The following is a 13,526-nucleotide window of genomic DNA, read 5'->3' as shown; positions in this document are numbered from 1 at the left end:
GTGTATATATATCAGTATTTCTATATATTACTTGTTTTGTCCGGTGTGGAGGTTGTATGCATTTTTCCCATCTCGAAAATTTCCTTGTCTTCCCTGCAGGCATTGTGATTCGAAAGAAAGCTTACAGACTCGACAGCAGGAAATAGAAGAGTCTTCCAGCACAAAAAACAAGGAGACGCAGCAGATAGCGGTCTACCTACCCAATTTACAAACATGTGTCATCTTGGTAAGATCTGGGGTTCCCTTTCTTGAGTATATATCACCCGGCCCATCCGTCCGCGCTTAAGGTTGAAATAGCATTTCTGTTCCCGTCAATTAGTCTGTCACGCTTAAATTGGAAATACCATTTATCCCCTTCAGGGACAGACCAATTGATGATTGATGAAAATCTTAGTAAAAAAAATGCTATTCCGATCTACCACGCGTCAGTGGGAAAACATATATATTGAACATGACCACCATAAGTACATTTGTTTTTGCTTTCGTCTAACTGTATTTATATATTACTGCTAGCAGGCTTCCCGGTGTTGTCCGGCCGAAAAATACGCTGGAATACAATACTTATATTTATGCAGATGTCGTATTTATTATTATAGAGCAAATTGTCAATAGAGTATTATTTTGTACTAAGATATAGCATTTTAAAAGTGAAAAATACATACGATCAGTAATAATCGAAACCAAAACTCAAGTCATTCGTTATCATCTGAGCTAAATTGATATGTATATTGAAACTTTCATAATAACGTTCTGAAACGTAAATATGTATATATGCGCATGCATAGAAGGTAGGCTTTAGCCGACTTAAGCCTGCTAAGTTTAATTTTTTTTTCAAATTTGACATCTTAGCAGCTATTTTACCAGTTAAAAACCAAACAAAATTTTTTAACGTATCCGAATAAACTATGTATCAAGTTTCAAGTTGTAGATCAAAAATTGACAGAATAGTTTAGTAAAAACCACTTTGCCCACAGAAAAGATAATCTTATATATATATATATATATATATAACTATATATATATATATATATATATATATATATATATATATATATATGGCGAGCCAAATAAAGTTGGAAACGGCACGTTCAACAGACTTGAACCATATTGATTTTTTTCGTTTGGGGAGTACGAGATCTCTAAATAAATGGGTTTTTTTTTGTGTGTATTGCTATCAACCTACTTTTGGCTCACTCTTTATATATATATATATATATATATATAAAAAAAGCTGAACATATGTGTGTGTGTTTGGTCACGAATAGGCTCCTATATGGTTGACTATTATAGAAAACTTATCACATATGATGGTAGAAGATGTATCGAGACACAGGAATGGGTATGTTTGATCTTGCATAATGATGATTCATAAAAATTGTGGAGTCTGCGTAAGGCCTGGTCCACAAAGTATGGAAATAAAAAATTTAAAAATAAAAAAAAACGTTTACAAGTGTTTTTGATATAGATGTACATAATAATAATTTAATAGGTATGTTTTAACTTAAATAGGGATGCTATGATTAAAATTGTGGTGTCTGCGTTCGCGCCTAGTCTCCATAGAATGGAAATAGGCACAAACTTTAATAAAGACTTTTCATATCTATCTGCGTAAGTATACTTTGATAATTATGTTTCAGTTTGAAGAAATATGGTATAATCAAATTATGGAGTGTTCGTTCGCGCTTGATCTCCATAGAATGGAAATATGCCACAAAGTTTAACAAGTTTTTTTTTAATATAGCTCCACAGAATATTGTGATAAGTGTTTCAGTGTGAACAGGTATGGTATAAAAAATGATGGGGTTTATCAATTTTATTTTTACTTTCATCATATTTTGCTTTGGTTTTGGACCCCCAAATTCGAAGCTATCTCTTTACAACCCTTCATTTTCATAGCCTATCATACTTTCATAAATCAGAGTCCATTTTCTGTAGGCTGTTTTTGAACCCAGTCAACGACGGTTAATTTTGTAGTATATATATATATATATATATATATATATATATATATATATATATATATATATATATATATAAAGAGATAGAGAGAGAGAAAGAGAGAGCGATAGAGTGATTATATATCCAGTCGAGATATGCTTAGTATAAAAAACATGAAATCTTTTGCATTATATATATACATATACATACACACACACACACATATATATACATATGTGTATATATATATATATATACATATATATATATATATATATATATATGTATATATGTCTCTTAGACATAATTCATTAACATTCATTGGGGCCTACATTTAGCAAGTTCTATATGTGTAATCTAGAAAATAAGATCTTTAACTTCATAAAAAATCAACAATCTTCGTACGCTATGTTGATGATATTTTAATACTTACTAAAAATGAAAACACCCTACAATCAGCTTTCCGAAATAACTGTGCTTGATTTTACTTTTAATTACAAAAGAACAATATACTTACCTATCGGTATGTGTTAATGGATTCCATCAACTACGAATACCTATAAAAAAACAAATAATAAAAATCCTTCTAACCTGAATTATTGTAGTTATTTCCATTATCGTTACAAAGCTGCTTTAATTAACAACTCACTAACCCGGACTAACTTAATATTTCCTTTCCGTACTATGTTAGGATATAAATTCAACAATATAAAACAAATGTTAGTAAATGATGGAGTTCCTAAACATGTTATTGATGAACAAGTTAGGGCATTTTAAAATATAATAATAATAATAATAATAATAATAATAATAATAATAATAATAATAATATTTCCAATCAGATCGTTTGTTGACTTGTGTGAAAGCTCCATGTGAGCCAATAATAATAATAATAATAATAATAATAATAATAATAATAATAATAATAATAATAATAATAATAATACAGGATCTACACATATGCCTACTTCACATATAAAAATTTATTATAAAAAGTAACAAATTATAGAATAGATGAAAAAGTATTACGAAATATTATCAATAAAAATGTGCAATCTATAAACCATGATAAAAAATAAAGTTAATCATTTACTATAAGTTTAAAACCTCTAACTTAATTATGACTCCTATCCTTCGAGTCCTGGATATGACCTTAAACTATATCCGATGGTGAGACCCCAGCTTGCGAGCTTTGGGGAGTGTGGAGTCACCCTTTAATTGGCATTGCTCACAGGTCCACTCTGACCCGGACTGGTAATACCTGTTACGGTCCTAACTATTGGTTAAGTAGAAACCAACTTGAAAAAATATATACTCTATTAAAAAAGTGTTCTTTAAAATCACTGGATTCGGCATTAAATAACCCGAAAAGGGTTGATATGCCATAAAACAAAAACAACTAATCTACCCTTCGAATGAGTTGCGTGATAGGACTAACTTTGTTTATAAATTGACATGTTCTTTGGGAGACTGCGTCTACGACGATAAAGGTGAAACCACCACTTTGTCGAGGAGATTAACCATACATTGCTCTGAAAACAGTGCTATATTTAACCAGTTGACTAATTAACGTTCATTTCCCGTGTACTAATTTAGGATTATTTTAGTTTACAAGACATCTATATTTAGATAAACCCATTATAAACGAGAACTTAATATACTATAAGCATTACTATTAAAAACTAAGAAACTTACTATCAATAAAATAAACTTTACCAATAGTAATAACATCCTAAAATTTTTGTGAATTTGTTCATTTTAATAAGGTTACAAATATTTAAGGATACTATTGATGTTAACCAATGAAAAAAAGGATAAACATAAATAAATTCACTACAGTAAGAGGCAGTGAAAAGACAGAAAAGGGATAATGGATAAAGCGAGAAAAGATGAATAGGAAAAGAAATAGCTACAGGAACAATTCATAAGGATGACAAAAAATGAAACTCCTAAAAACAGTTGGACATTACTATGGCACCTAAGCAGAGAAACTGAATTTCATAATAATAGCCGCATAATATGACGTGATTAGAACCAACTATATCAAAGCAAAAACCGATGACACAAGAAAACAGCAAATGTAGATTCTGTGGACAAATGACGAAACGATGACCCACATAATAATTGAATAGAGCAAACTAGACCCAAAATAATGTAAGAAAAGATCCGATAAAGTATAGAAGGCAGTATACTGGGAACTATGCAAACAATGGAATATTGAACACCCAGACAAATGGTACAAGTCCAAACTGGCAGCAGTACTTGAGAACGGAAATCACACCATACTATGGGACATGAACGTGCAAACAGCAAGCAAGAAGACAGGTGTCATAATAGTAAACAAGGAGAAATCTTGCTGCATCGTAGATTTCGCAATCCCAGAAGATTATCAAGGGATAGAGAAGCAAAGCAAGCGCACGGAATTGGCCTAAGGTCTGAAAAAGATATGGAAGATGAAAAAAGTCAACATAAAGCCAATAATAATAGGAGCACTAGGAACAATCCCGAAAAACTTTGAAAAAAGAATGAAAAAGATTGGAATCAAAGGAGTAGCTGAGACGATACAACGGATAATGATCATGAAAACATTAAACTGAAATATTAAGGATAACCCTTCAATTTGGAAACTAATACACAGTTAAAAACACTTATCGGCCATATAGAAACTACAGTAGCAGTACAATAAAAATATGATGGGGAACATCATATAGAATCAATAAAATTAAAACTTACTAATTTTAAGTGCATTTTCCCACAAAAATGTAGCGTCGGCATCAGCTAAAACGACACCAAATAGCCGTGAGGGGTCAAAGAGGACAGAAGGACTGAGGAGAAAAAGCACTAATCAGACCTCCCCTGAATGTGTGCGAAGAGGACTGGGACATTAGGCAAGCTTATTGCCACTCAAATTCTAGTGAAGGCCAATGGTGGCTGTAAGTGAGAAATCAATGGTAAACGGCTATTGTTATAACGCAAACTTGTTGTCATATGTTATCGAATCTGTATTGGTAATCTAGGGACACTTGTTGTCACCTAGACTTCAGGAAACACTGCAGGTTGTTTGCAGAGAGAAATCTTTGATGATTGACTGTGGGAAAACTGCTAGTAAATAATAATAATAATGATAATAATAATAATAATAATAATCACAATGATGATGATGATAATAATAATAACAATGATGATGATAATAATATTAATGATAATAATGATGATAATAATAATGATGATGATGATAATAATAATAATAACAATGATGATGATAATAAAAATAATAATAACAACAATGATGATGATAATAATAATAATAATGATAATAATAATGATGATGATGATAATATTAATAATAATAATAACAATGATGATGGTAATAATGATAATAATAATAACAATGATGATGATAAGAATAATAATAACAATGATGATAATAATAATAATAATAACAACAATGATGTTGATAATAATAACAATAATAATTATAATAATAATAACAATGATGATAATAATAATAATAATAATAATAACAATGCTGATAATAATAACAATAATAATAATAATAATATAATAACAATGATGATGATAATAATAACAATAATAATGATAATAAAGATGATGATTATAATAATAATAAGAATAATAATAATAATATATTAAATATAAAATTACTGACTTAATTCTACAAGTTTCTACGCATAATTTAGTAATACATGCATCCAAATAGCGAATGTGAACACATTTTTCGTCAACGTTTAGATATGAATAATAATATTCATGAACGCAGTGCGTAATTTATTCATGTAAATAAATATATTTCTCATTTAATTTAAATATTATATATAATGAATACATTCAGAATAAATACTTTCATACTCTAATATTATACAGTGTGCTTTCCTTGCAATTAATACATTTTTTTCAATTTTCAAACATAATCACTGCTTTAGAGTTTTTACATATATTTCTGCTAAACATTGTTGTGAATATGCTTAATATATATATATATATATATATATATATATATATATGTATATATATATACATATATATATATATATATATATATATATATATATATATATATATATATGCGAAGCTCGTTGTTTGTTTGTTTACAAACAGGCGGTTTGAGCACTGTAAAAGTAACATAACATTCCGGCGAGTTATTTGCGGGTGTCGCTTCTGTGGTCGAGTGGGAGAACTGCCGACTGTGAACACGACGGTTCTAGGTTCCATCCTTGACTTGGGAGAGATGCTAGTTTAGGGGAACTGATGAGTTGTGATACAACGAAACAGGACTGTATGCCGATGATTACACACACACACACACATATATATATATATATATATATATATATATATATATATATATACTCCTATAAATTCGTTTTTCCTTTGTGTGTATTTATATTGATATTCATATTAAAAACACTTTTTTAATTTTTTTAAAAAGAAAATACAATTTTCTTATATATGTGTTGTGGAATGACATCCACTAGCAAATAATCTAGCTAATTTGCATATTTTTAAACACTCATTTTAATTAATTCTCTGTTAGTTGTTTCGGTTTTCTAATGGGATAATCATCGTTAGTTAACTATTACGTGTAATTATATTCATGCATATATTTTACATGATTTATACTTGCATAATATTTGCGTAACAAGTTTATAATGAATACAAAATTGTTTCCATATATATTTATGTATGCATATATATTTTTGTTTAACAAATTTTGCCTACCAAATTCCTCCTAAAGTTTTTGGTCTACAGACATGAAACTTTATATATAAGATATTTGAATCCATGTGAAACTTTATATTTGGGATTTAATCCGGAGAAATTAGTGCAAAAGTGTGAAAATTAAAAAAATAAAAATAAATTTGCCAGGTCAAGGTCGAACGCCGGCATTACGAATGCAAAACGTAGTAGCTATTAGTTCATGTTTCTATTTTTAGCCTTGCAGGAAACATGATTTTATAGCCCAGTCATTGACGACAGGGACAAAATAAATCGTGAGTTGAACGTTTTGGTTTCGATTCTCGGTGGTGGCGCATGGGTCTTTTTTTTTATACTTTTTAAATCATTACTATATATTGCATCCAATCTATCTACCTATATATCTATAAAAGTGAAAATGTCTGTCTTTTCTCCATGATAGTTAAGGAAGACTATTATACATAAAGGCATTACTTTACATATTCACACTTTTTAATATATACATATGCACATACCCTTATGAACACTACATAGGACCCGCACAAAGAGGGGTTGAACTGCTAGTATATATATATATATTAAAAGTTAAAACCGGAAGAACTTTCTCGTTAACCTAATATATATATATATATATATATAAATATATATATATATATATATATATATATATATATATATATATATATATATATATATATATATATATATATCAGGTTAACGAGAAAGTTCTTCCGGTTTTAACTTTTAAATTCAAGTGAATATATCTCGGCTCAAACAAACATTTATTGATCGAAATAAGCACCATCAGAATTAAGACACTTTTGCCAACGCAGGACAAGTGCATTAATGCCAATACCGTAAAAAAAATCTTGCGTTCTGGTCGCGATGAAGTCGCTGAAGACATTTTTTTTTATTTCGCTTAGGTTTTTGAAGTATTTCGCACGCAGAAATTGTCGAGATGTTTGAAAAAGAGGTAGTCGGCAGGTGATAGATTTGGATAGTATAGCGGATGAGGCAGAGTTTTGTAGCACAATTTGGTTAACTTTTGCAGGGTCGCTTTAGCAATGTGCGGTCGGGTATTGTCGTGGAGAAGAATTGGTCCTTTTCTGTTGACTAATCTTGAGTTTTTGATGCATTTCATTCATTTGTTGGCAGTATTTCTGCGCCGTAATGGTTCTCATTGCATTAAAAAAAACTATAATGGATGAGACCGGTCAAAGACCACATTGGCTTCGGGAAGTGTCGTGGAACTTCGTCGGCGTCTAACAACTTAGCTGGGCGTCGCTGGGTGTCAGAAAGAACCCACTTCTCCTAGAAATTTACAACTCGGTCGAGAAACCGATCGTTCTTTTTGCGTAAAAGAGAGATGACACTTCATAACGGCGTTTATTTTGGTTGTTGTTGAATTTGTGAGGCACCTATTTATCGTTTTTTGTCTTCCCAGTCTCTCTCCAATGGTTGGAAATCACCGTATAAGTTACGTCTAATTCAGAGCAAGTTCTCGATCTGTTGTACGTGGATTGGCCGACCACTACGCTCATCATCTTCAAGACTCTTTTCGTTGATATAAAATTCCTTATACGACCATTGTGCTGTACGTTCAGTAGTGGAGATTTTTAAAATTCATTATCAGTTTGTTACAAGTCAAGCCAATAACGGAATGTTAAATAATCACAAACACATAAAAAATAATTAACAACATCTAGTAACCTTTTAGTTTTTATATATATTTTTGAATATGGGGTGCTTTTTAGAGACGACGAACTTGAATGAATAAATCACAGAAAAATATTTTTTTTATCATGCAAGTATGTCGTTTATTCAAAGAAATATTTTTTAGCATTTACGATTCAAATACAATTTCTGGACAATGCCCCCACCCGTTGCTCGTCTCAAAAAGCGTAATCTAGATGCCCAATTATCACGAACTCACATATTACATTAGGAATATTTCGGCAATAACGCGTCGAAAATTATCTTCCAAGTAGTCTATTGTGTCTGGTTGATCAGCGTAGATATGGGTCTTTACATATTCAAAACAAAAATAATAATAATAATAATAATAATAATAATAATAATAATAATAATAATAATAATAATAATAATAATAATAATAAGCTCATCGAGTTAAATCACACAAGCGAGGTAACTGGTTGACAGATCCGTTCCGTAAAATTATTCGTTCATCAAATGTTTCTCTCATTAAATTGATCGTGTTTACCGAACTTCCATTACTATCGATTACTATATTATCCTTTTGACTACTGTACACCCTTTAATCCTTATCCTTGAGTGGCCTCTCGGCCTTCATAAGTGATTATGCCAATGTAAAAAAAGAATAAAAAATAATATTACGATAAAGGAATAGTTGATCTACACAAAAAGCATTAAATCAAGTAAAACTAGATAAATCAAAATAATCATATCGATTAATAATATACTCAAAAAATAACATCAGACTGAATTTCTATAGACCTGTAAATTTTATATAGCAATATTTTAAATACCGCTTACTAATTGTTATGTTTGACGTTCATCTTCGTCGCCAACTGTTATGTCTGCAGGTTGAACCAAATAACGTATAAGGCAATACAAATGAAGACTCAACAAACAAAGGTAGATCAATAAGAAGTGTATTAGGAAAAGTATATTTACAGTATATTTACATAATGGTTGTCAGGTAAGAGAGGCTTGGCTGGAGAACATATCTGCTCTCGGCTCGGCTTTCGGTGGCTTCTGGTTAACACACACTCAGACTAACCGAGTCTTGCTATTTATGTGCAATATTATCCACATATGTAAATGAGTGGGTGCCACCACAACACTAACGAAAGTGTATCCTAAATTATCACTCAATAAACATTATAATGCATCAATTTCCTCGATTGAGTTATGTTTTTATAAGCTTCGTTTTCACTTTCCTGATTGGGCGTAATTTGCAATTAACTAAATAAATAACTAGTTTGTCTCTAAATTATCGTCTATTACTCTCTCACTAGCACTGTATACCATTTCAAACACCGCTTTTATTTTACACGTTCTTGATTTCACCTTGATTCCCGTGCTTGCTTGTTCATAAAGAAAGCTAAACCATTTCATACCGCCCTGCTTTCTGATATTATTTACTGTTAAGGTTGAATTTACATAAGCAAATATCACGCCGAGCCTGTTTATGTTTTTGCACACTTAACAACGCCAGATATTTGATTCTTTGACACTTTAGCCTTTGTAACAGAAGCCGATACAATTTCATTTTTGCTGCGTATATTGTCACTGAAGACAACCGATCGTGTCTTATTAAAGCGTCATATCAGCAGCACCTTGAAAGACAGTCTACAAATGGAACATTTTTACACTGCATCTTCTTAAACAGGGTTCTCCTCTGGGCTTTACATCAGACAAACCTAGGAGCTGCCCTTTCTCTCCAAATCTATTCTAGGCAGTATGACATTTTTATTCTTAGGACAACGACAGTCAAAAGTACCAATATTTTTCCTTGGATCCTATGCAACACAAGTATACATATTTAGTATGAATTCATGTTCATTAAATAGCGATGGTTTTCACTTAAAGGAAACTACATTTTTTATGATGTTTTTAGTTATTTAGTTATCTAATTAAAAATAGGCAGATGTGTGCATTCTAGTATTAAAGATACTATTAAATCTTATACACACACTAGCACAGAGACCCAATATTGTCCGGGATCGAATGAGGAACCAAAAATTTTCCACTCTTCCATAATTTTTTGGTCATCAAAATCCGTGAATTGTTTGCCCTACTTAGGGGCCCACCACCGGAGATACTGGGAAGAAGCTTCACATGCTTCCCTACAGTGACTTAGTTTACAATACATCGTAGCCTACATTGAACCGTAAAGGACCTATTGGTGATAATAATAGAATAAAATTTTCAAATGCAAAACTCAAGTATCGTGGTTCAGTTGTGCTCTATACAGAAATATTTATTTCGAACGTGCGTCTGTTTTATAAAAAAAAAACTACTGTTGCTTTTATACGCTAGGTCTTTCTACTTTTGAGTTGGTAAAACTCCTCAAATGCACTTGTAGGTTGTAAAAAAGTATTAACTTTGTTCAAAGTCGGATTTTATTCTTTAATCGAATTTTATACATTATCGATTCTCGATACTTATCGGGCGCATTTAGATACACCGTCTACGTAAGAATACTCCCAAATGCATCAAGTACCTTTCTGTGAACTTTCCAAAAAAATCGAACCAGTCGTTTCCGTGTCCACAGGGAACGAGCTCACACAAACAAACTTCCTTATATATAATGAGATAGTTAGATAACTAATAACACTCTTTCAACTCTGGATGTTTTCTAGTTTAATAGTTCTCAAAGTTTCTGATCCTAGTCTTAAATCTGATGACTATAAGTACACCTTTTCAAATGGGTTCAAAGCCTTTAAACTGTTGCTACTTAAGAATCATATACATTTTTTTAGTTCACTATTCGTGGCTTAAAACTGTAACCGATGCAGAAGCAGTGATAAGAGTATATCAAAAGAAGTAGGATTAGGGGAGAGAGAGAGAGAGAGAGAGAGAGAGAGAGAGCATGTTAAACAAGCGACTACAACAGAGCTCCCACTTATATCTGTCAACACTAGATAGGCCTGCAGAGCAGAACATGACCTGTAGTTCGGCAACAGATTAATCTGGGGCGCTTGTCTCCTAACAAGAACTATTTTAATTTCGACGTTTAATACATCTTGAAAGAATTAATGTTCGTATCAGTCGATGACTGGTCCTTGAGAGTGGCTTTGTTTCTGTCTGGTAGTGGCGTGATTCTGTTTAGGCCTAGGATGCCCACGCTATTAGGCTTTATCATCTCTATGGGAAGAAATCGGTGTATTGTTAATCGCCTGAGGCGGTCGTACCAGTAAATGCCGACGGAATAGCCCAGATATTTTATAAGGACAGAGTGTAGATTCTTTTAGTGTGCTGGCTTTTCGAGACCTACCAGACCCTGTGTCTCACCTCTGCAGAGGAAGTGAATAAGCGCGCATGCAAACTAGTGCCATTCATGAATATACAACAGGGATACCCGGCTTTACCCAGGTATTATATGAACACAATTCCAGTAAACAAATTAATTATTAACATTTGGCAGAACACAGACACACACACACACACACACACACACACACACACACACACACACATACACACACACAACTAGTAATCGACTAATTAAATATGTTCTGTATTGTTTAATTTATTCTCATATTGGATGTTATTCCCAAAACGTTTCAGCCCATGTAATTTTATGTACATACATATTTGTATAATAATTATTGTTAGACCTTTTTTTTTCTTTTTTTACACAGTGGTCACCACTTATCAAGGCCCGGAAGCCACTCAGGGATAAGGGTTATTGCAAGTACATTAAGATAGTGAGGAGATTTGCTGAAGTGTTTACTTAAGGGGGCGGTTCATTAGGAATTTGTTAACATTGGACTTGAAGACATCCAAATTGTAGTCCGGAGGGAAGCAGGCAGACGGAACAGAGTTCCACAGGCGTGCAGTTCTAAGAAAGAAGCTTTGTTCATGGAATCCGCGTTTTGATTTAGGCACAGATATAGAGTGGGGGAAATTTTTCACAGTGGATTCAGCTAGACGGGTGTTTCTCGTGAAAGATTGGCGACGGGGGATCAGGGATTGGAGTTCAGACGAGAACCTGCCATGGAAATAACGATAAAACAAGGACAGGCTCGCAACGTCTCTTCTGTGGGAGAGAGGTTGCAGGGTAGAGAAAAGGGCATCCCCCACTAAGCCACGAAGTCTTTTTGTACTCTGTCAAGGCAGGATAGGCTGTTTTTAGCAGCTCCTGCCCAGATATGGCAACAGTATTCCATCTTTGGACGTACTTGGCTTTTATATAGATAGAGAATTGCATCAGTCATGAGATATCTTCTGGAGCGGTAGAAGGATCCCACCATCTTTCCAGCGACCTTGGCAACAGACTTGATGTACGTGTTCTATTTCAGATCAGGAGTAAAGGTCAAACCCAGAAGCTTGTCAAAACACGGATCCTCACCCAGACGAGAGCCATCCATCACAATTGATGCCAGATGGGGATCAGAGCGTTGATGATGTAAGGATAGGAGTTTGGTTTTGGATGCATTAAAGGTAACCAGCCACATCTTCCCCCACTGAACCACGCGCTCGAGATCAGAGGAGAGAGAATCAGAGAGAACTTTGTCATTTACAGCTTTTGATGTGTTGCCGTAGATGGTTGTGTCATCAGCATAGATGTCAACGAATGATTTAAGTATGTGTTTAGGGAGGTCATTGATGTAGATCAGGAAGAGAGTTGGGCCCAGGATTGACCCCTGGGGGACTCCAGCATTTATATTGCAGGCCTCCGATTTTTGCCCATCGACCACTACTCTTATGAGCCTATCGGAGAGAAATTATTTAATGATTGAGAAAACATTTCCCGTTATACCGTAGCTGGAAATCTTGTGAAGTAGACCCTTATGCCATACCTTGTCAAAGGCCTTTGATATGTCAAGAGCAATTGCCCTAGAAAGAAAGCCTTTGTCAAGAGATTCACTTATCCTGTGGGATATAACCGTCAGCACATCTGCGGTAGATCTTGCAGAGCGGAAACCATATTGTGTGTCACTAAGAAGGTTATTCCTTCTGAGGTGGTTGACTATTTCTCTATTTAATATGGATTCCAGCAACTTACTCATAACACACAGGAGACTTATAGGTCTGTATTGAGAGGGAGATGACTTATCACCTGAATTCTTAAATATAGGGCAAACTGAAGAGGTCTTCCAGGGAGTCGGAAAGCACTTCTCCTTAAGGCAGCGCTTAAATAGTTTCGTAAGTATGGGAGCAAG

The 13,526-nt window shown here is 33.1% G+C and overlaps 1 protein-coding gene across 2 annotated transcripts in view; it reads left to right on the top strand.

Moving 5' to 3' along the window:
• Positions 1-13,526, top strand: part of LOC145293264 (rhodopsin, GQ-coupled-like) — a 132,183-nt gene that overhangs the window by 67,556 nt on the left and 51,101 nt on the right. Inside the window, exon 4 of one of the 2 annotated variants that reach the window (XM_080139859.1) lies at positions 100-226. The exons of the other annotated variant lie outside the window; for it this stretch is intronic. Coding sequence (XP_079995985.1) covers positions 100-226 — 127 coding nt within the window. The remainder of the gene's footprint in view (positions 1-99; positions 227-13,526) is intronic. 2 annotated transcript variants of the gene reach the window in all.

This window comes from Euprymna scolopes, chromosome 14 (genome assembly GCF_053919585.1).
Source record: "Euprymna scolopes isolate OS-2025 chromosome 14, ASM5391958v1, whole genome shotgun sequence".
In the NCBI taxonomy this organism is placed as follows: domain Eukaryota; kingdom Metazoa; phylum Mollusca; class Cephalopoda; order Sepiida; family Sepiolidae; genus Euprymna; species Euprymna scolopes.
This window is presented reverse-complemented; position numbering and strand designations above follow the sequence as displayed.